Raw genomic sequence first — 25,524 nt, forward strand, 5'->3', positions numbered from 1 at the left:
GATCTTGAGTAGGGTCTGGCCATGTGTATTTTGAAAATCCTCCCCAGGTGACTTGGATATACATCTCTGTTGAATACCAACCACTAGGGTGGTATAAAGAGCCTAAGACTGAAATCTTAAGGAGTTCAAGTATCATATTCTTATCTGCAAAATGAAGATATTGGCTTGATTTCTGAAGTCTTTTCAGTCTTGAAAGGTATTTATTTGTTTCATTCTGAGAAGCCTGGGTTTAGTCAAGCACTTGGGAATTATCCATCTATCTTTGCTTTCCTGTGTGCCCACACCTTCTGGTTCCTCTTTGGGGAGGTGGGTGGTGGGAGCGCCACAGAAGCAAGGGCGATGGTGAAGCTACTGCTGGAGTGGAATGGGCACCTCTGTGCACTCAGCCCTAACTGGGTCCTTATTACAAAAACAGCAAAGGATAATTCTGAAGACAGCAGTTATCAAATTTACTTGAGCTGCGAGACCTATACAGTATCGGATTTCTTCGTTATAACTTGTATTTTTTTCCTTATTATGATCTGCATTTTTTTCCTTGTTACAGTATTTACTATCTTCATCAAGCTCACATGTCCTTAGTATTTCTCTAAAACTGCCTGCTGCAGCTCCTGATACCTCAACTTGATCATTCTCAATTCTTTTCCTTGACCTCATCTTCTCCTATCCTTTGGATCCTGCCATATTTTAAAAGCAGCTCTGGACATTGAGGTTTGTGTTCTATTAAGCATTAAGTGCTCTTTAATTTAGAAAACTTAACGTTTTTCAGTCTGATATCAGAGACTAGGTTATCGTACTTTTTAAGAATCAGAAATGATGTAATTAGAAATTATTAGAAAGATGCAATTAGAAAACCCCCAAACTAGCCAGCTTGATCGTGATAGAGAAACTCTTCTGTCCCCATACACAGTTTTGAGTTATATGAAAACACAGTAGTTCAGTATTTGGCGTAAGCTGAAGCCTAAAGGAAAAATGCAGAGTGTGTCCTGTTTGGGATAATGTGTGTCTGACACAGATGCTGGCATTCACAGATACTCAGCAGCTACTGAGAGCTGGAGAGCCACATGGGAGGGGATGTCTGTGTGGAAACTAGTCAGCCCCTCTGCCTTGCCAAAGCCATCTCCTCCCCCTGGAACTGAGTTGGAATTAAGATTGGCTTCCAATACAGCAGACATCACTTCAGGCATCAATAATTTCTTGTGAAATATCTGTGGAAACAAAGGGATGCCTGCCAGCACAGAAAAAAAAAAAAAAAGAAAAATGTCTCTCTCCACTTTAGAAACAACAAAAAAAATTAATTTAATGCCTGAAACGAATACGAAACAGGCCTTTCAATAACTAGTAATTATACCTTGATTTCCCACTCCTAGCAATAAAAAAGAGAAGGAAATGCAATTTTTTCACATGCTTTTAAGCAATATGGCTGAGGAAAAATGTGGACCATAAGACTGTAAAAACCGTACTTTCAGCTGAGGTGAACTTCCACACGGTGTTGGTGTGAGCATCTCCGACGTACACAGTCCCATCTGCAGAGGCAGTGATGTCATGAGGCATGTCAAAGTGCTGCCAAGACAAGAAGCACAGGTTAGGGTGCTGAGCCTATACTTGAACTTTTCATAAAAGGGCAGAACAACAGAGCAAAGCACGCCACAAAACAAAAAGTATATTACTATAACCTCCCTCCAAAAAAAAAACACCACACAATAATTCTCATCAAAACAACTCTAGTCATTCATTGATTCATTCATTGATTCATTCATTCATTCATTCTCAGGGCACTGACTCTGCCAGGCATAAGTCTATGCATTGGAAGATGCTAAGGGACCCTCACCACTGACTTTAAAGTCTTTTAAAATGTGAACATTTACAAGTAGATTATCTTTTTACAGTGTTCTCTCAGTGTTGTATTATCTACCTATTTATTTTGCCTTCATGTTTCCTCTACCTTTTCATCACCATCAAATTTGCCTGTTTCAATCTATATAAGTCAAAAGGACCAGGTATTAATTTTGGTTATTATCCCCATCAAGCTAGCAGGTGCTCCCTTAAAAACCTGTTGATACATTATTGCTAAGAGGAGTCATTTCACAGATTCAGTGTTCAGATTATCTCTGAAATGCACACTAGGAGCTCCGCAACGTGAGGTGTTCTACTCTGAAGCCCAGCATTCGCAATATTATCAATCTGCAAAGGAAACTCACTGAATATTAGCTCCAAGTACCTCCTCAGCTTTGGTGTACACTTAAATACTCGCTGTCTCACTGGGTCTTTCTTCATGACATAGTTCCATGTCAAATCATCATCATCTCAGTTCAAGGACAGAGACAGGGGAGCACCTCAGGTGCCTCATGAAGCTAGTTCCTGGACAAGCAGCCTTAAAATGGTGCGTTGCTGCCATTCCCAGACGTCTACCAGAGTCTCCAAAGGTGCCGCATGTCTGTCAGTTGGCAGGACATGAATGATGCTTTTGCCTCTGAGGCCAGCAGGCCGGGCTGAGTACACCGTTCTCAAAAATATGACCAAGGGAATAGGAACAGGAGTATTATCCTGACTGTGGCCTTATCAGCCAGCATCTGCCCGCTCTGGTTTGCTGAGTACAAAAGGGACTCACGAAACAATCTGAGGTGCTTGGCTCACTTTAGGAGGGCTGCAGTACGTGCTTTGGAGATACTATTGTGCTTTAAAATCAGGAACAATTTGTCACGTGAAAAGAAAAATGAGACAGCAGTGACAGGGAAGCTTGTTCCTTCATACCATCAAGTGAGCTGTGACAAATGTGCACGAGAAGGACAGAGAGCCAGAAATCAAAATGTTGCCTTGCTGTAATCTTGCAAGCCTGTCATTAAATGTTCATCTTTATTTGGGGTTCAGCTAACGGGTGGCAACCCACTGTCCAATTAGAGGTAGTTCTTCTTCTATACCAAAATATGTTCTTAAAAACTGCTTTGCAAAACACATAGTTGTAAAGTGCTTCATATCTTCCAATAGGAAAAAGATTATAGTAGGTGGCAGAATAAAGGTCGGAGGGGAATGAGTGAACCATTCATCTGTAAATCTCAATGTGCCATCAGTTCAAGGATCCAATAACAATAAACCTCTAGCTGTGATTCTCAAACTGATCCAGGGAGCCAAGGATTCTATTGGAAATACTTTGGGGCCATTAGAGGGATTGAGAGGAGGCTTAGTGCATGGGACTTTGAGACCTCTATTCTTACTGAAATATGGGGCACTCGACTGTAATCTTTTTAATCAACTATTCTATTGCTCTGTGTCATTTGAAAGGGAAAATTATGTTGTAAGCTTTAGGATTTCAGAGTTGAATGGACTTAAACATCTTCTAATATAGGCTTTGTAAACTCTTCTTTTGAAGTACCTCCCCCAGGACAATAAAATAGACAAGAGAGAAGAATGACAGCATCCTTCTGAGCCATCTGGTAACATAGCCCGGGGCAACCTGCCCTCAAAATCTAATTATTTTGTCTTAAAAATTCATAAGGAATTTGTGTTCTCCATATCATAACTTGTTTCCTTTAACACAAAATAATGTTCAAACTTAAGAACTTGCAGCAAGTTTCTGTTGTGGCTTAAAAAACTTAAACTATCCCTTGGCATACCAAGGTGTATTTCAGGGGATTCAAATGTTAAACACATTTTAGAGTCACAAAGCCCCGGGTTTGAGATCCAGGTGTGCTATTTACTACCTTTTGGATAAGTAATTTAACTTAGGTGAACCTTTCTGCTCATATATTGTTAAATATTGTAATTTTAATCTCTATCATTAGGCTTGGAGAAATTCAGTTTTTTGACTTTTTTATTTTGTTTTGTTTTGGGATAGAGGGGCGGAGATCACTTTCTTCCTTTCCCACATGAGCTGCCTTGCAGAGAGAAAACCAAAAATGCCAGCCTGAAGGGTGTGTGTGAAAGTAGATGATAAGGACCTTTCATGTGATTATGGGGGAGAAGAATTTGGGGGACAACCATGTGCCTATTGACCTCATAGCTTTTAGACACCTTTTGATAGAGCCATCAATATTGTCCTACTGTCTCAGCTTCCTTGCATAGACATAAAGATGAATATCATACATTCAAGACAAAAACATTTCTAAAGAATATAATGAATGCAAAGAATGTAGTGAATAGGTACAGAGGTGCAGACATATTATGTAAAACTTGGTTTTTGACTTGAAAGAAGAAGCTCTTCTTATATAGGAGTCGATACACCATATTATTTCCTTCACCCAAACTTAATCTTTGTGATGATAATCTAATTAAATGAAAATGCTGAGAGATTCATAAACTGATTTCAGTTTACTGAGTCAACACAGAACAAATTTCAATGTTCTGGTGTAATATCAAGTGTTGTTTATTGAAGGGAAAAACAAATTTCACCTTGGGTTTAGACTCTCTTTTCAAATCTGCTGTGTTGACCCATATATTGTGACTCATTCATCACCAAATGTCTGATGAATGCTGATGTACAGGCACAATGCTTTCTGAAATTTTAATTCACATTTTTATGAAAGTAAGTCTCATTTTGCATCTAGCCTTTTGCTTAGGACTTAGCTTTAAGAGTTAATATCCTGGTTGACAAAGTACATTATAATTAAACAATAATCAAGGCATACACTACACTAATATAAAGTGAAGACGTGAAAGTTAAGCATCATGCTTTCTTTACCAATAGAGGTGAGGGAGTTAGCTCAAAGGGGCAAAATAACGAAGATCAGATAATTAATAACAAATCTGCACTTAAGTAAAATGTATGTTATCAACGTAATGAATTCCTTTCTGAAGGGCTACTATGATTGGATATTTGATTGCTTATTGCTTTTCAGGTGAAATACTTCTGTGAAAATCTTATTCCTATATATGAATAAAACCCCCAAAAGGGAACTTATATTGCAATCTTTAGTTCAGATTCAGTTTGCTTTAACTCAGATCCTGTAATTGTTGCTAAAACTCCATTTGAGGGAGAGGCTGTGTCCTGTTTTGTTAAACATCAATCCTTAGTATCTAGCATAATGCTCAACACAGAGCAGGTACTTAAAAATATCTTGAGAATAAACGCTCATAAACCCCAGACTAGCTGTCAGTATTCTAACAGACACATTTCTAAAATATTGAGGCATCTTAAAGTACATTTAATTTAGCAAATTTGGTATCTTAAAGAATACTATAAGAGTTATGAGTATGGAGATATAGTTTTTCCAGTAGCTTACGATAGTTGCATTCAGATCCAAGTCAAGCCAATAAATCTTTATATATTTTGAAAAATAACTCTCATTTACAGCATTTTAGCAAGCTACATTTTCCAAAATTGAGGTACCACAAGCACATTCAGGCAGTGTATGTGAACACTCGGATTATTTTGGTAATCATATTGCAGGAAAGTAAATTGAAGAGATCCAGGGTTACACGCACAGTGGACCATAATCACTGTATTTGTAAAAGGCACTGTTAAAATAAACAGTGGTACAGCATGTGTGAAGTCTAAACTAGCCTTTAGTTTCTTAACCTAAATAAACTCTTTAAGACTTGAATAAGTTCCAGAAAGAGCTATTTTCAAGTCTGGTTACTCATTGTAGTCATAGTATCAAAAATGCAAACAAGATTTCTGTTGGATCTAAGAGAACTACAAAATCCAGTTTAACGTATTGTGGTATCTTTTCTACTAGGATGAAACCAGAAAAGACATCATCATCATCATCATCATCATCATTTATTCTAACTACAATAAATTTAAACCTGCCATTTATGCAAAGTCTACTAAGACCCTTAGAACTGCACTCTGTGCTCATTTGCATCTGAATAAATTGAAAGGAACAGAGGGCATTTATTCTAAATAAACCGTTGTAATAGAACACTACCATCAACCTAAAAACGTTATCACAACTCCTTAAAATTTTTACAAGATTGTTTAAATACAAATTGAATGCCACGCTTCGTATTTTAGTTTTCTCTCATGAAAACAGGCATTGCATGTGAATACCTTGCGCACTGGCTTGAAGATGTCGATAATTTCCCCATTGGAAAAGTTCATCACAAATCCTTGTACAGGTTCTTGGTCCCCAAAGTAAGGCTTCCCATTCACCGCAAAGAGCAAACCTACGACAAGATATTCAGTTAACATTTCTTTAAAATATGGATATGACTGGCCTTCAAATACATGTATGTACCTTACAGAAACAACAAATACAGGGTCGATCTGGTCCCTACCACTGGCAACAAAAGTAGAAAATAAAACATGTAGCACCTGTCTCCTTCTGAGTAACAAGATCAGGGGCAAACAGGTTAGGAGACGAACCTCTTTGTAATAGGAAAACCAGAAAATGCTAGGCCTGTTCCATGTAGGAAGCCAACAGAAATCGGAATATGTAGATATAGATATATAGATAACAGGAAAATGTAAATATAAAAATATATATAATATATATCCCAGGCATCTTAAATAGGTACTGGGAAGAGCCAGGTTATATAAGCAAATCATTTAGGGGTGCCAGATCTTTTAAAAAATTATATAATATCTGCTATAATGAAGAGGAGAATCAGCTAAAAATATGCTAGGAGATATGTCAGTAAAAATATTACTATGGATAATGTCTGAGAGTTTACTGTCTACGTATTCTTTTAGGAATTTTGTGGTTTCAGGTCTTATATTTAAGTCTTTAATCTATTTTGAGTTTATTCTTGTATATGGAGTAAGAAGGTGGTCCAGTTTCATTTTTTTTTTTTGCATGTGTCTGTTGTTTTCCCAGCACCATTTATTGAATAGACTGTCTTCACCCCGATGTATATTCTTGCTTCCTTTGTCACAGATTAAATGACCACATACATAGTCATGGATTTATTTCTGAGCTCTCTATTCTGTTCCATTGATTTATGTGTCTGTTTTTATGCCAGTACCATGCTGTTTTGAGTATGATGGCCTTGTAATATAGTTTGACATCAGGACGTGTGATACCTCCAGCTCTGTTCTTTCTCAAGATTGCCATGGTTATTTACGGTCTTTTTTTAACAGTTCCATATAAATTTTAGGATTATTTTTTCTAGTTCTGTGAAAAATGCCATTGGCATTTTGATAGGGATTGCACTGAATCTACAGATTGCTTTGGGTAGTATGGACATTTTCACTATATTAACTCTTCCTATCCATGAGCATGATATATGCTTCCATTTATTTGTATCTTCTTTAATTTCTCGCTTCAATGTCTTATAATTTTCTGAGTACAGGTCTTTTACTTCCTTGGTTAAATTTATTCCTAGGTATTTTATTATGTCTTTGATGCAATTGTAAATGGATTGTTTTCTTAATTTCTCTTTCTGATTGTTCATTATTAGTGAATAAAAATGCAACTGATTTCTGAATATTAATTCTGTATCCTGCTACTTTTACTGAATTCATTTATCAGTTCTAATAGTTTTTTGTGTGAAATCTTTAGGATTCTTTCTATATAGTGTCATGTCATCTGGAAATAATGACAGTTTTACTTCTTCCTGTCCAATTTGCATGCCTTTTATTTATTTTCTTTCTTGTTTGATTGCTGTGGCTATGGCTTCCAGTACTATGTCGAATAAAAGTGATGAAATTGGACAACCTTGTCTATTCCTGATCTTAAGGAAAGGCTTTGAGCTTTCCCCCACTGAGTACGATGTTAACTGTGGGTTTGTTATATATGGTCTTTACTATGGTGAGATATATTCCCTCAATTCCCACTTTGCTGAGAGTTTTTATCATAAATGGATGCTGGATTTTATCAAACACATTTTCTGCATCAATTGACATAATCGTGTGATTTTTATTTTTCATTTTGTTTATGTGGTGTACCACATTAATTGGTTTGCAGATACTGAACCAGCCTTGCGTACCAGGAATGAATCCCACTTGATCGTGGTGTATGATCTTTTTAATGTTTTATGGATTTGGTTTGCTAATTTTGTGGAGGATTATTTCATCTATGTTCATGAGGAACATAGGCCTATCATATTCTTTTTCTTAAATGTCTTTGTCTGGTTTTGGAATCTGGGTAAAGGTGGACTTGCAGAATGAGCTCGGGAGCCTCACATCCTCTTGAAATTTTTGGAATAGTCTGAGGTAAATAGGTGTTAATTCTGTTTTGAATGTTTGGTAAAATTCACCTGTGAAGCCATCTGGTCCAGAACTTTTGTTTGTTGGGAGTTTGTTGAGTACCGATTTGATTTCATTAGTAGTAATCAGGTTGGTTCAGATTTTTTGTTTCTTCTTGATACAACCTTGGAAGATTGTGCTTCTAGCAATTCTTCTAGGGATTTATCCATTTCTTCCAGATTGTCCAATTTGTTGGAGTATAATTGCTCATAGTATTTTCTTAATTTTTTTATATTTCTGTGGTATTTGTTGTCACTTCTCTTTCATTTCTGATTTTATTTATTTGGGTCCTCTCTCTTTTTTCTTTATTAATCTGGTTTAAGGTTTATCAATTTTGTTTATCTTTTCAAAGAACTAGCTCTTGGTTTCATTGATTTTGGTATTGCTTTTTTTGCCTCTATTTCGTTTATTTCTGCTCTGATCTTTATTATTTCCTTCCTTCTACTCACTTTGGGTTTTATTTGTTGTTCTTTTCCCACTTTCCTTAGGAGCAAAGTTATATTGTTTATTTGAGATTTTTCTTGTTTGTCAAGGCAGGCCTGCATTGCTGTGAGTTTCCCTCTTAGGACTGCTTTTGCTGTGTCCCATAGATTTTGGGTCATTTTATTTTCATTTTTATTTGTTTCACGGTATCTTTTGATTTCTTCCTTGACCTCATTGTTAACCCATTCACTGTTCAGTAGCATGTTATTTAGCCTCCATGCATTTGTGTGTTTTTCTGTTTTTTGGGTTTATTTTTTTATAATTGATTTCTAGTTTCATACCATTGTGGTCAGAGAAAACACTTGATATGATTTCAGTCTTTTTAAATTTATTGAGACTTGTTTTGTGGCCTAACATGTAGTCTATCTTGCAAAACGTTCCATGCACACTTGAAAAGATTGCATATTCTGCTGCTTTTGGATGAAATACCCTAAAAATATCAATTAAATACACAAATAAATGGTCTAGTGTGTCATTTAAAGTCACTGTTTCATTGTTGATTTTCTGTTTGGAAGATCTGTCCATTGGAGTCAATGGGGTGTTAAAGTCCGCTATGTAATTGTGTTACTGTTGATCTCTCTCTTAATGTCACTCAATACTAGTTTTATATAGTTAGACGCTCCTATGTTGGGTACATAGATGTCAATTAGAGTTATATCCTCTTGTTTTGGGTTATATCCTCAAGTAATGCTACCCCAGCTTTTTTTTGGTTTCCATTTGCGTAAAAGATCTTTTTTCATCCATTTACTGTGTGTGTGTCTTGTGATCTGAGGTGGGTCTCTTATAGACAGCATATGTATGGGTCTAGTTGTAATTTTAATGTGATCCTGGGAGGCATCAGGCATAGCATTTACCTATTCTGCCATCTTTGGGAACAATTTTTTAACCCATTACAACAGTTGTTAAATCTTTGAGTTCTTCATTATTTCCATATAAGGAACAGTAGTAACCTTTGAGTTGAAACTGATTTACAACGCGCCAAAGTTTTAAAATTATTTTAAGATCTGATATATAAAACATCTTTAATCCCTTAATAGGAAAAAATATATAAAAAGAGCATGTTAAGACAAATAATTTTTAAGGATATAGTATGACAAAACACACAAAAGTAAATTAAGATGAAAGTACCTGATACATATGAAATTGCAAAAACATTTCTTCCAAATGCTGCATGCTTAATCTCTTGCACAAATTCTTTGGTGTCAGTTTTAAAACACTGGATCCGACCATTTTCCCTGTCTGCCACACATAATTGATCCAAATGAGGCACAAGGGCCAAACTGTGAGGAATACTGAACTGGCCTGGTTTAGGATTCCTCCCTGAAGACTCTGAAAACAAGGAGAAAGCTCAGATACATAATTTGTAACATCCAAAAGTCTGACTTTAAAGTTTTTGAATTTTCCAAATTCATGATAGTAAACTATTAAATATCTAGAACCAGGGAGAGGGGGGAAAAGTAAAGCATTTTATAAGTTTATTCCATTAATACCTCTTACCCACAAAAACCCATTGCAGATTTTCTGCCTATTTGGACAAAATTCTTTTTCCTCTATAAGATGTGTGTGTGTGTGTGTGTGTGTGTGTGTGTGTGTGTGTGTGTGTACAAGCCAACTGGACGTATACAGAGGCCTTGTTTTCCCCAATGCAGATGATTATTACATCTTAAAGGATGTAAAGGGCAGCCAATCTCCTATTCCTAGTGATATTGGCTAAAAATTACAATTAGAGATCAAGCATATTATTGAGTACCTTCTCCCCACTGTGTGATGAAATTTCCACTTGGTGAAAACTGCATAATACGACTGTTGCAGTAGCCATCTGATACAAAGATGGTTCCAGTGTCTGGATCTACAGCCACATCGGTGGGTTGACAGAAGTGATTCTGGTCACTGCCTGGTTGCATGCTCCTTCCCAGGATTAATAGAGGGCCTTCTTTACTGTTTGGATCCAGTTTGAACACCTTTTTAAAAAAGAACAAAAGCCTTACCTATTTTACATGGTTATTATTGATACACACGCATATGGCTAAGACCACTAGCACAGGAAATTAGAGTGTAAGCTCCTAGAGACTTATTTAAAAGAAGATACATTTTAGAACTGGATGGGACTATAGAAATCATCTGGTCTGATTCTTTCACTTGATAAATGAGGACTATAGAGATTAAGTGATCTACTCAAGGTCATCCAGGTAATTAGTGGTGAATGGAGACTAACACATGATGATGTCCTATTCCATCCACACCTGCACTTCTTTTTTATCTTTCCTTAGCTAACAGTACAATGCTCTCCAGACAATACCTGAGCAATAAGTATTTACTAAGATTATGTTTGAAGACCCTTGTAGGTATGTCTTGAGTTCTAGCTTCTTCCCCCGCCCCCCAATGTTTCTAGTTCTTTGCTATCTACTCATAAAACAGGTATCAAACGTAAGTTTATCATTTGAGGGAAAGTCCTTATGACTATTTTGTGACTGAAAAATACAACTTCTTTTAAAAAAGACAAAAATGTGATGTTTTATACATAAACATGTATGTACCAGAGGGCTTGTCTCAATTTATTGAAGATTAAAGTAGCTTAGGAAAGAAAACATAAAACACAAGTGATGAAATAGAACTAAGACCTGGGGACAGAGGAAAGAAAAGCAAATGTGTAAAAGCGAGAAGGAAGTTGACCCCATGTTCCTGCCAGTTCATCAGAGAAAGGTGACTTGATCATTTACATATTAGCTTTTCCTAGCACTGATTTCTAAGATAAAAATTTCGGATGTGGCTGTTCCTTTCTCTTGGCATAAACTTACCAGGTCACAGAAAAAGACCCAGATAACGCCCGAGCATTGTGAAAGTATAACTTCATTAACTTCTATTTAAGTAACTGCCAAATGGAAGATTACCTGATGCAGAGCCACGTCTGTGACCCAGTAATTCCCATCTTTATCTACACTCAAGCCATGTGGCAAGTAAAACCTGCAAAATAAAAATAATTGTCTTAAATATATATTTATTCCTGAGGCATACGTGAGAGGATTTTTTTTGCTAATTAACCTGTAATGGCAATATATATTTATAAATTGATAAATGTATACCTGCATTACTATAGAAAAGACCAAAATGAATTGTCAAATGAAAATACCTGTTATAATAGAGACCTCCTTGTGACAAATCTTTTTTTTTAATTCATTTATTGGGGTGACAATTGTTAGTAAAGTTACATAGACAAATCTTAATCAGTATTTAATCATTTAAAAATCTATAAATATAGACTACATATAAATTACAAATATTTATTATAAACTATGGTATATTAAACACAAATAACATCGATTTAAAAATAAGTTCTAAGATCATAAAAATGAACATCTTAGAAATGTGTATAAACAAGTTTGTTTAGAGAAATACAAATGGATTTCTATAGCTTGAACTGTTTACATGTACTGCAAGGTAATATAATTCCGTATTAATATAAAATATCAATTATATGACTCAAAAGCTTTAAGAAAGCCTTCTAAAGACAGTAATACCCAAAGAAAAGAACTTTCAGCAGACATGGGCTGTGCTTATCTATGCACTGCGAAGTGGTATGCTGGATAGTCATTAGGGAAGGTTAATCTATTTAACAAATCAATTGGGGTGATCTGACTAAGAGAATTGTAAACTACTGCAGACAGAGGCTCACAGGCTTAAGGAACCTGGACAGAATTAAGAAACACATGGACCATATCTTAATTTGGTGGTGGTCAAAGAACATCTGACAATCTGCAAGCTACATTTGTCAGCTTCTAGCCTTAGCATGATGCTGGCACAACAGATTTCTTTCTTTCTTTTTCTTTTTTTGTTTTTAATGAGCCAAGACCGTGACACCCTGATCTTGACTAATTAACTGAACTAGATCTCTGATTTGGTGATGGAATGCGAGGGCTATGGTTTGCTTTTGACACAGACACCCCACTGCTGGCCAACTTGATTTAACAGCAATTGCTCTGCCTTCCTCTTTAATTCCTTTCTGGAATGACAATGCTTCTGATTAATAGGTAGAGCACAGAAGAGACAGGTTCAAACACACTGAGTGGTAGAGCTGGTATTAGAATTTGGCCCCTGACTCACCATCTTAGAATCCTATAAAAAATCTAATTATTACCATGTCCATAAGCAGCTGTATTCAAAGTAGATGGCTCCCTGCCTTTCTAAGAAGCTGGCTTTCCCTGTGCTAAGCAGATGGAGTACACTTCCTGAAGCTGCCAGGTTAAAACGGTTGAGGACATTCTGTAAGTAGGTGCCCCTTTCTTTTCAAGGACTATGAATGTCAGCCAACTTTCTTTTTGGCTGCCAAATGCCATCTAGGAATAAGATCAAATAATCAGTGGCTTTCAAAGCCAAATTGCCTACGCATGCTAAGGAAAGCTGAAAACGACATTTGTTCGGTCTTCGTTTTGAGATGGGAAGAGAGAAGGCTTTTCTCTTAGCGGTGATTACTTGATGAGTTTGGTTCTATAACTTTTCTGCTGAAGAATTTTTTTTAATCTTCAGATCTAGCTGACCACTACTCACTTTACTAGCTATGTGTATCAATGGCTCTCTCAAGCTTGACTACTTATTCTCATAGGTGGAGAGCTTTAAAAAGTACTATTTTGATGCCTGGGCCTCATCAGAGACTAAATATGAATTTAATTCTTTTGAGGCTTCCATGTTATTCTAATATTCAGTCACAGTTCAGAATCATCTACTTAGAAAATGAAAGAAGGTCTGGCCCAATTAGTCTCCTGCTTTCTTAAGCTATGCTTTCTCACCACTGCTGCACAACAAACACACTCTTTCCAAGAGCAGACCCAATAATACATTTTATACTCAATACTCTGTGTGGTCCGAGCCTTAATGACAACATATGTAATTTAGCTCACAGGTTTTTCCCACTGGACTGGAGTACTGTAGCATTATTTGGATCTATGACAAGAATAGTGTCTTCTTCAATTGGCCCAAGTCCTCTTTGCTGGTAAACAAACTTGCTGTCAAAAGAGCTAAAAGAAAAAAAAATGCATTAGAATGAAAAATAAACCAAGTCAATGAACTTGAGAAATGCCAACCATTACTTGAGATTCTAAATACAGAATCAAGAGAAGAGCTCAGATGTATTTGATTTCACTCTTTGTCCCTGACGCTTCCGTATCTTGGACTCCATAACACTATTAGCCTGCAGAACTGCTGCTCAGAGTGCTCGTGGAGCAGCAGCCTGGGAGACGTAAGGTCTCAGATGCAGTCTCATCTGAATCTCATCTGTGGTCTCACAAGACCCCCAGGTCATTCACACTCACATGAGGGTTTGAGAAACCCTACCTAGGACTCTTAGGTAATTAATTTTTTAAAAGGTCCCCAAAATATTTTAATTTAGTGATTATTTTTTCAAACTACAAAAGAAAAGCATAACTCATTTTAACTTTCTCTCTGATGATAAGGAAAATGTAAATGATAGCAGGAAAATAAAAAAAAAACCTGTTTGCTCTTGTACTTGCCATAGGTACAACACGCAAGTCATATTATAAGGCTATAGAACAGAATGTCAAAAATTTTTCAAAACTATAAAATATAATTGATCCTTGACAGAAAAGTATACTTAGAGACATAAAACTTTTTGCATACAACAGCTTTTCTATAAGTACAGAAAAAAACCCAAACTATGTAGTAATTAATATAAAAACTAAAACAAATGTCACAATGTCTGCTTTTTAACTGTACCATCCAAGTTATTATATTATGAGCATATGTTTATATATCTATTTTTTTCCATTTATATTTTCATCTGAATGTTTAGTAATATCTTTCCTTAAGTTGACAGTTATCACAGACATTGCACTGTATTTCAATTCCTGTTTGGGAAATGATTTGGGATAAATGACAAAGATAAACTCTTTTCATATAAGCTTATGTAACAGGAAGGTAAATATATAAATCATTGAGAGACCAACTTATATTTTCAAAACCCTAAGAACTGGATCAGTACACAGTTGAGTGTGAGAGTGTGTGTGTGTGTGTGTGTGTGTGTGTGTGTGTGTATAAAATATGTATATTTTGCCCGATGAAGGTTAATGGATGATTAACCAATGAATATTTCTGTAAAATAAAATTTCCTTTATAGAATCAGACAAGGCTGTAAAAAATTTAATATTTTGTAGTTCAACTGTATCAGCAAAAGAATCTGAATAACATTAAACATTTATGGAGATACATTTGCAATTTGGAAAGGCAACAGACTGCTGAAATCTGTCATATTCCTATTGATCAGTTGGTTGATATTTTTATGGAACTTATGTAGAGTCCCAGTAGGAGAACAAAAATTTCAAAATACATTCTCTTGCCATTAAAAATATACATCACACAATTATTTGAGCTCCTTGACTGTTATAGCCTTTGGTTATATTTTTCCTAAGTTCCTGAGGTAGTTCTTATTAATGATGCATTCAGTTGTGCACTAAATATTGATTCAGCTTTGTCAACCTAAAACTGAGTAATACTGTTTACATATGCTATTATGTATAGTGAAACCCACACAGCAGTATCTAGAAAAATATACATAAGTTTATAAAATGGAAATCACATCACAAAGCAAATTTTCTAAGATATTCATGGGATTATTGTTAAATTGAAATGAGAAATTTTTTTAGACAGAAGCAACGTAAGAGTATACAAGGTGTTATTAAGTCAGGGGAGACTGAGAAAGGGCAAACATGAAGTCCCTCTTTCTTACTACTGTGAAACACCAAAGATTTGTGCTATATCTCAAACTATTTTCAATATGAATTTCTGTACTGAAAACACCGTAACTAATCTAGGCAACAAAGATGTCATTCAACCACCAATGATCTTTTTTTCCCCACATGACTATGATATTGGGTAACGTAAGTTCAGCACATACAAAACTCATAGTACGCTGTAAGCTTCACATTTATGCATAATAGGATGAAGTCTCTTCATTTATTATCTCTTTCATGGTTTAAGTCTTACACTCTTCATTATTTACAAACACGTCGAGGCTCTGTAATGGTACAACAGCAATCTAACTTATGTGAGAATTATGCTGTCCCTGACTGTAAAGAGTTAAAAGCTGTTTTCCCTTTTTCTTAAATTGAAATGTATGACCATTGTAGTCACATGCAGTTGTAAGAAATAATAGAGATTCCTTATACATGTCACCCAGTTTTCCTAATGGTAGCATTGGCACAACTATAGTACATATCATAAGCAGGAGACTTATATTGAGAAAATCCACTGATCATATTTAGATTTCCCTTTTCCTTTTGTATTTCCTGAGGTTTTTTTATTTATTGCACTTTATTTGCTTGGGCATGGAATATACTAGTATGTCACTTCTCTACTCTGCTCCCACCTAGGAGTTAGTAATGAGTAGTGTTCTGACCCACCATTCATCCACATCTAATAATAGTGGTAGTCCAACTGTATATCCTGATAAAACTGAGGCATATTAGACTTCAGAATACCTAATTTCACATTGCCTCTTATTTATAAAATGACAAACCATACAGGACGCCTGACATATTTACTTGTTCACAAGTTCCCCAAGAAATCAGTTGCAGTAATTCTAGAAGATACTTGCCCCTTTGGTCTGTCTTGTCATTCACTTAAATATTCACCATCAGTTCTAAATCTCTGGTCCTACACTTATAGGAAATTGCATTCCTACAACTTATAGATGGGGAGAAAGTATAAAGGAAACCCTCCCACCCACTGTCAGGAACACACACTGAACTTCTATAACTTAAAGCATGTTTGTTATAGCTCCAGCTTATTTCTCCAGGCTCTCAAATATTTCAAAATATAAACTCTTACTTAAATTACTCACTGACAGCCACGTAACCTCAGAGTCGAGGACCTGAAATGTTAGACTTGACTTCAAAGAAAACAAGTGATGTTAAGGAAGAAATATAAATATTCCAGACCTACAGTCCTTATTACAGTCAGATCGAATGAAAATGTTGTAGCTGATAAGTAGGTAAGTGAAAAACAGCCTTTATCAATGGCACTGTTCTATATTGCCCACAAATGTAGGAAAAAATGTATACAGTAGTTTGTGCTTTGCTGTCACAAACACAATTTGTGTGTGGGAATCTATACTTATGATATACAAATGTCAAGTTTCTAATGGTGGTAATAAATAGTAAAAATAAGTAATATGAGGATCATGTTAGTCAATGACTTTATATTTTATTATCTACTTTTTGTTATTGTTATAGTAAACCGTGAAATAACAGATGAAGGAACCAACAGAAAAATAAGTACCAAAACTAAACAAGCTACAGAGTAAATAAATCAGATTTTTATAGTAAAAAATTAAATACACAGAAAATATGAGATCTCTTAACTTATCAAGATGTCTTTCGTCTTTCTCAGTATCTTATTACAATGTAACAACAAATAATTTGGTTTGTTTTTCAGTTGTTTTTTTTGCTACCACAAATGACCCTATGTCATTAGTGTGTACAGAGGGCATTTTATATGATGCTTAAAACTAGCCACTTTTCCTCTGGCATACAGTTTTATGATTATTATTCACAGTATTACTACAATTCCCCTGCATCCATTAGGGATCTCACTGAGGCAAGTTCTTGAATCTTCTGACCTAAGAATCTGTTAATTTAACCACCTCTCAAAACAGAGGAAAAGAAAACAAACCACAAAGTAAACATAACAAACATCAAAAATGACACGCTACTTATCTTAGCATCATTTAAATAAATCAATTTACTTTAGTAACATAAATAACAAAAAATGAAATTCTAGAATTCTTGGGAAAATTATAGCGTTAAAGGAATTAACCACAACATAAGAGGCCTGATCGTTACACTGAAAATCTTTTGTGGTAGATATCCTTTAACAGGCAGCTGTTAAACAGGCAGCATCAAGGGACATTCAATCGCTGAATTGATTGCTTGGCCAGTCCTAATGTTTCACTTTGGATGGCTGGAGCTTCATGCAACTAACAGTTGGCCCCTGGTAATTATGCAGGGCAAGTAATAAAAAAAAAAAATGATGCTTCTTAAATGGAAAAGTCAAAATCTCTCTCTCTCTCTCTCTCTCTCTCTCTCTCTCTCTCAGACACACACGCACGCACGCATGCACGCACGCACACACACACACACACACACACACACACACAAATCTACCAAATAAAGGAGTTTATAAACTATCTTGTAATTCAAAGAAAGGTAACCCTTGAATAGTTCACAAATGGATGTCAGATTATAGAGCTGGATACACTGTTGCCATAGCAAACTGCTTATTTAATGTTCTAAAGCAGCTACTCCACATTATATGCTGCAGAGAGGTCTTTATTTCAACCACATTTAACTTTTTACAGGCTATAATAATACCCTGCACATTTCACACAGTGCCTGGAGCACTGCTGATTTTTGTTTGCTTCTTTGAAAAAGCACTCAGCTGAAAAGCCTGCACTGTGGCCTATGGGCCGGAATTCATCAGTTCTTTATTTCAGCAGTTTGAATCCCCCATTAATGATTTTGCTCATTAGCAGCTAATCAAACAGTTTAGATAAGGCCAAGACAAAATGCTTTGCCATAGTCACACAAAGGAAAAACGAGAATAAGGAGAAAATAAAGTTCTTTGGCATCAATCAAAATTAAGGGAATGCAAAAGACATAATAGTGACAAAGAGAGAAATAAAATATAATGTTGTAATTATACAAATTAAGAAGCTGAAGAAATAACCATAGATTTTCAAGTGTGAAAATAAGTGGAAATGTGCCCTCGATGTTAGGAAAGCAAAGGCATACCATACAAAGCCCAGAGACTTTAAATGGAAAATAATTTAATGCCATGTTAAAAATACTTACTGCTGAATATACGCACACGGCAACAAAATCCCTGCAAGGAGGAAAAGAGGTGGGCAGACAAAGACACCCGTGAGACAATTTAGAGCCCTGATGGACCTAGCACTACAGACGTCACAAACAGGGATGAAAAGAACAAAGAACTAGGTATCACAGCAGTGGGCTGCTTCGTCAGCAAGGCCACTTGGGGACGAGTCACTTGACACAGTGCTTTTTGTTACTCAACAGACCAAGGCACTTGTTAAAGCCCTCATTTTTTGGACTAGGGAACTGAGAGTTCGGGAGCTCACATGTCTTGATGCAGGTCTCAAAGCTAGGAAATGGTAACCAAGATTCAAACTCAGCTCTCCAGTTTAAAAAAAAAAAAAAAAGGCGATTTTCTCTTTTAAGACTGACCTCAGTGGACTGGAGAATCTTCTCACCAGTTATCAGATTTAATGCGTATATGTATGCAGAAGGGATGGAAGAATACTCACCTAACCAGGAAGAATTAGAGAAAGTGGCATAACACTGGAAGAAAGTGGCTGGAGTAAAATGGGAAATGGCAACATGAGAGGGAAGAGTAGAAAATGGAAACATTGTTTTTATAGAATTCCTTATCATTTTCTCTCAGATACAAAGGTACTAAGGTACCCCTCAGTAACTATGAATTCTGTTTTCTAGGCCCAATTCTTAAGGTATGAAAGGATTTGCATATGTAGAACCAGAACCTCAAGCAGATATCTTAAGTGAGACTTCAGAAAACCAGTGAGGCAAATCTTGAACTGATCTTTCTGAAACTTAGGAAGCCAACAGATTTCTAAAACAATAGACCTTGGCAAAATTACATAAAGCATTGATGAAGAGAGGGTTTGTGAGCTACTTGGAGGCCAAGCAGGAGAAGATGCCCCAAAGATCATATCTGTAAGAATAAAACTTGCTTAAACAACCATTCGACTATTCAAATTCTATAAACAACATTTATGAAGATACAAAAGGCATGATCATCAAACAGAGCTAATAGAAGGCTGGGAGGGATAGCTCATTCTCTGGTTAATTAAGAATAAAATGGTATCTGTGTCTGTAAATTGAAGCAATGCTAAATCTAATGAAGTGAAATGTCATTGGAATAAAGTCCCAAATTCACTCTTTCAGAAATACTGCATGAGTATAAATTACTGGTAAAAACTTGAGCACAATTTTATGAAACATATTTGGAGATCGTAGCCAATTGCAAATTCAACACAAGGCAACGAGGTGATCCTTTCTAGATTACACATCACGGAAAGTTAACTGTCCTGCTGATCAGACAATACATGAAGTACTGTGGCCACTTCTCAACTAAATACTTTAAAGGGCAGAGAAACCAGAGCACCTTCAGATGAAAGTGTCATGTCAGCATGAAGATTGGTTGAGGGTCTGGGGGATATTTAATCTGAAGAAGATAAGACTTTCTTCAAATGAACAAATAACTGACATGGACAAATGGGAATAAACTCCGCATTAGGTTGTCATGAAGTTGGAATTACAGGACTCAGATTTGAGATTAACATAATGAAGAATGTTATAACATCTATATGAGTCTTGTAATTGGAAAGTATGCCTCATCTAGGGAATTTCGTGGCAGTGAAAGAATCCAAGCACTGGATGACTGGAAGATTGTGTAAAGAAATGTCTGCATCAGTCCAGAAGTTGGAGATGAACTCTCTGGTTCTCTGGAGATGAACTTGCTGTTCTGGTATCCAATGTGTAGTGCTCTATTTTGAGCTAATGAACGTTCAGTTTTTAACTGACTCAACTTCTGAGCTTCACTCTCAGCCCATTTGCTTCTAATGATGTCAGTTCTACATTCCAGGGATAGAATGAAAAACTTAGGCTAAGCCAGAGTGGATTTCATTCCTCTGCCCACAATGAAGAATTCAGGGATGGTGGAGACATGACCTCAGTCAGATGGAAGAGAGCTGGAAGACAGAATTTGCTGTTGATTTATCTGGGACACAGACTGTCTCTTCTGTGAGACTATTATGACAATGGAGTCTGAAACTGCAAGGGGAGAGGGAGATGAATCAGGGCCTGAGAATGGTGCCAACCAGGAGGAAAACTGTGGTTAAAAAAAAATTGATGCTGGTGATGTTCTTTGGGCTACCACACCCTTGAAGTTTTCATTTATACAAACTAAGAAATGTCCCCCTTTCCTAAACTAGTGTGTTGTGCTTTCTCTCTTACTGGTAAGGGAAAGAATCCCAGTTGATACAGGTGATACAACTTCCAAGACTCCTTTCCACTCCATGTGAAGAAATGATAAAAGATATAAAGGAAACAACTTTTAACAGCTAAAAATTGGGGGTAAAACCCATGGTTTAGTGAAGTGGGTATGTGATGTGAATCCTGCATAGCAGAACCTCAACTATAGCTGAGACACATTAAAAAAAAAAAAAGAAAGAAGAAAGAAGAAAGAAAGAAAGAAAGAAAGAAAGAAAGAAAGAAAGAAAGAAAGAAAGAAAGAAAGAAAGAAAGAAAGAAAGAAAGAAAGAAAGAAAGAAAGAAAGAAAGAAAGAAAGAAAGAAAGAAAGCCAAGAAGCGAGACTTGACAGTGATGGTGTTTTCAGACAGTGGCCCAGGAATAGCTGTTCCTGGAGCTCCTGAACCAGGGCTACCCAGCTCCTGCTGGGAAGCATTTAAAGTTTAAAGAGCTCTAGCTGCCATACTGCCCTAACACTAGGGCAGACAAGAGGTTCTTTAAAGTTTCATTACATCCTGTTGGTAAGAGGCATTTCCCATTTCAGTTAGAACCTTCTTAAAGTAGCCAAATTGAAGTAAGGGACAGAGAGGAAGGGAAATGGAAAGCAAATTGAGAAAGGGTGTGACAACCATCTTTCAGGGGATTAAGTGGTTTATTATTATTATTACTATTATTATTATTATTATTGCCATGCTTATTGAGCATGGTTAAGTAGAAGAGTAAGGGCTGATCAAGACCATCAGTTAACAATGAAGAGTAACAGTACTGATCACAAGAGTCGATGTGATGATATCAACGTAGCTTTGGGTACTAAGTATAATTAGAGATTATTAATAACTCCAAGCACCGTCTGATACATAAAGAGTAATCACCTAAAAATTTGGGGATATATAGAGTGCTTCTGGTTTAGAGCAAGCCTTGACCTTACGGAACCTATAATTTTAAGAACATGAGAAATATCAGGATGGGAAAGATTCCAAGAAAAACTAGTACAGATTTCTCACTACTCCATCCAAGTAGTGGTAGCAACCAGCATGCCATTTCCACACACTCTTTAATTTCCATTGTCTCTCACTAACACATCATAAATTTTACAGGAAGGTGCTTTTTCTTCGTACAATCCCCTGGATACTTAATGAGGGAGAAGTAAAACTATGTACTCCGTTTATTTTATATAATGTGACTTATGTGTGTAGATAGGATGGTCACGCATGACTGTTCACAGAGCAGAGCCCACAAATCCGAATCTAGTTTCCTAAAGAATAACAGCGCAATCCACTTCCAATTCTCTTCAAGTATAATAAAGGGGACAGTTCAGAGATCTGAGTGCTAGAAGAGACTTTCCTCATAACCACAGATTATAAAGGGTGCTGGGGGCCAACTGGCAACACAGCAGAGGCAGAAGGAAAGACAAATAACAAATATTTTTACATCGGCAAGATAAAGGTGACGAAGAAAGAAGAAACAGATTTAAAGAGTTAAATCAGCACATCTGCTCTGAAGAAGTCTTGCATTTTTAACACCACCACTTTGCCTGGTGCCATATATCACGGTAAACTCACCAGGGCTTGGCAATGAAACTGGAATCTATTGACACATGAACTGGTTATCTAGATGAAAGCTAGAGGCCAGGAAAAAGCAGTTTTTCAGTGAGGCCTGCCATATAAGTCACAGAAAATGTTCTTATGTGGCTCTTGTTTCATGGTCTTGTGTCATCTCATACCATGAGCTGCCTTTTCCTGATCCCCTTTTCTATTAAACTATTCCAGCCTCCGCTGTTTACTTGGAATGAATATCACATTAAAATGGAAAATTGGACTTTGTCCAATTTAGCTTTAGCCAGCTGAAACAGTATCAATGGGAGAAAATGATGCTGCAATTTTCTTGTCTGGTAAAATGTGGCTAGAAATCCATGCAGAAAATGTAGCAATATTCATTAAAATGAAGAATATGCTACAATGAATAGTAATAGTTTGCTTTTAAAAGCACTTGTTAAAAAACCATTAGATGTTCAATAATGACCAAGACCATGTAACAGAGAAGTATGAATTGGAATACTGAGTTCGGTTGTTTGCTTTGAACTTTGAAGTGATCTCTTTCTCTGATTCCATTTTCAAGAGTGACAACTGGAAAGGACAACTAAACAGTAACAAAGCTACCAATCTATTTTGAAATGCTGATTGAATTCCACCTTCAATTACACAAAGAAAACTACATACGTGTATATGTGACGTATACACATATACACGTACAGAGCAAGTTTAGCATAAATTTAATGAACACCTCTGAAAATAGAGGAAAAGAACAATTAAAAAATATATCCATATATCTATATCTATATTTACATCTATATGTATCTTCAATTTTTCCGACCCTATAGCTGTATACTTGAAAGGAGAAGACTGATTATACTTAATTGATAATATATTTTAGAATTTACTTCATATGTACATTTGTGATAAAACAAATGAATAAATGGACATTCATTATTCTGGAGAACTAAAATAAACTGCAAAATGATGGAGCAAGCTTTTAAACATAAAATTATATAAATATGTTTACAACCCTACAAAAGGTAGTATCTCAAAGTGGGTAAGCAGGCCAGCCCTGGAGTCAGATGGAGAGAAAAAGAGAAGCCTACCTCTCCCACTTGAGACTGAGACTTGGGGCGAAATACTTACCTTCTCTCAGTTTCTTCATCTGTAAAATGTGAATGATAGTTACGAGAAAGGAGTGGGGTGGTGGGGTGGATGAAAAGATGAAGGGGAACAGAGTCGATAATATTGTGATAAGTTAACACAGTGACTGATGATTACTAGAATTAGTGGGGTGATCACACTGTAAGGAATAAAAATGTCAAATCACTATATTGTACACCCAAACAACTATAACCCATATAAGAGTGTCTACCAGTTATACTTAAGTAAAAAAAAAAAAAATTTAAATGTGAATGATGAAAATAATTTGAAAATCATTTTCAATAAACAGTGCCTGTCATGAGATAACTTACATAAACATTTAGAAGAGTGATAGGCCCACAGTAAATACTCAATAAATGTTAGACATTTTTGCCAAAAATCCCTATAAGAAAGTGGAGGAAGATAGAATGAAAGGTTGGAAAGAGAAATTCAGAGGGAACAGCAGAAGTATTGGATGGTCTTAGTGTGATGAAGTCTTTGGTGCTCGTGAAAAGAGCACAGTTGAGCAATAAAACTATAAATGAAAATGTGAAGGCCAAGGTAACTGACTAGTTCTGCACATGTGCTGGCCCAACTCCTCCAGCTGCAATCTCCAGAAGGCTAGTAGCTATCACCACCATGGAGCAGACTGAAGGAAAGGAGAAGAATGGCCTAGGCTAGTCTGCACCAGCCCATGGAAGTAAAGTGCTTTATTATACTCAGCTAATAACTTTCTTAGTTGATCATTTATCATGATGCATTTCCTCTGAAGTCTTGAAATTCCTCAGCCAATTCCTTAACTGCCTTTAATATTCTTCTTCTTATGATGAATGTGAAGGTAACTAGAAGGAGGAGGCAGCACAATGGTAAGCAGGCTGAATCACAGATTGTTATTGCCTTCTTTTCCTAAACTAGTTGGTAAAACTATTTTGTTTTAAAATTCACGAGACTTCCTCTCTGCTACTTGTCACAGTCATACATTGAAAGAACAAATATATTTTGCTCACAAAAGTCAAGTACAAAAGGCAGCTTGATAGTTCTCACAGTACTGCTTTTAGTTTAAAGAAAAGTGATGCATGCTCTTTTTATTTACCCCTTAAAGGAAAAATATTACTTACTTTCCATCCCAGATATGGTCACCTCTGTGGAAAATCACCAGGTTATTCTTAGGGTCCAGAGCCACCCCAGAAACCTGGCCTGGTAGCAAGTATACTCCAGGCCAATCCAGTGCCTCTTCCACATGGAAATCTAAAAGATAAATCCATACATTTAGTATAAACAAGAAAGTGAGTATAACTTCATGAAGATTCACATTGGTTATAAGATAATCATGCAGTAATGTCACTAGATGCAAAGGAAAAAAAATCAAGCCGTGCTCTACATATAATGTACCACATGCACATGCCAAGTAGCTTCCTGAGCCATGACAAAGTAAGCGACTGGGAACTTCTGGGGGAATTACATGCTTTCTTTTCCTGTTGACAAGATGCCTGGAAAACCAGCTTACCCTTAAGTGATTAAAGAGCAAATCTGAGACCACCTTCTTCTTAACAAAATACTTATTTTAAATTACTATCTCTGGACAACATGGCAACATGGATGGCATTGTTTTAATACAAAGCTTTTAAATGTTGTAAATAAATACCAAGCATAACCAAGTCTGTCTGTCTGTCTCTCCCTCAGTTAATTCCTGTGTAAATTGTGGATGTTCAATATACATTAGACACTACAATAAACCATCATTAATTATCCTTTGTACGAGGGACTATATAAGATATAATCTCATTTTTTCTAATTTCAATGTTCTTATAACACTGAATGGGAATGGAGAGACGCTCTCTTTTACTGCTTATATTTCACTGTTTCCTAACATAAGAGAAAGTAAAAATCACAGAAACTCTGTGACTAAATGACTTCCAAAATAATTCTCATTTTAGATCCGAATGCATTTATAGAGAATACCTGGGTTCTTTTGTGTTAATTTCTTTTATAAACATGCTCACGAATAAAGAGGTATGACATATGGAGTAGCTACACTAACTGAGGATATAAAGTTATGAAGATACTAGAATAAAATCTGTTCTATCAGTGTCAATATTTCTTTCTCTCTCAAATGCTTCAATAGAGATGCCAAGAAGTAGAAAATAAGCAATTCGACTCTCATTT

General features: G+C 36.1%; 1 protein-coding gene across 23 annotated transcripts in view; it reads right to left on the minus strand.

Moving 5' to 3' along the window:
- PAM (peptidylglycine alpha-amidating monooxygenase) overlaps window positions 1-25,524 on the minus strand; it is a 149,605-nt gene that overhangs the window by 10,412 nt on the left and 113,669 nt on the right. For all 23 annotated transcript variants that reach the window (XM_081053870.1, XM_081053864.1, XM_081053858.1 and 20 more), the window contains 7 exons: window positions 24,477-24,606; window positions 13,501-13,617; window positions 11,497-11,569; window positions 10,356-10,566; window positions 9,734-9,934; window positions 5,987-6,102; window positions 1,461-1,560 (listed from right to left, as the gene is read on the minus strand). In XM_081053870.1, the coding sequence (XP_080909996.1) occupies window positions 1,461-1,560; window positions 5,987-6,102; window positions 9,734-9,934; window positions 10,356-10,566; window positions 11,497-11,569; window positions 13,501-13,617; window positions 24,477-24,606 (948 nt within the window). The remainder of the gene's footprint in view (window positions 1-1,460; window positions 1,561-5,986; window positions 6,103-9,733; window positions 9,935-10,355; window positions 10,567-11,496; window positions 11,570-13,500; window positions 13,618-24,476; window positions 24,607-25,524) is intronic.

The sequence above is a fragment of the Rhinolophus hipposideros genome, assembly GCF_964194185.1.
Source record: "Rhinolophus hipposideros genome assembly, chromosome: 7".
NCBI lineage: Eukaryota > Metazoa > Chordata > Mammalia > Chiroptera > Rhinolophidae > Rhinolophus > Rhinolophus hipposideros.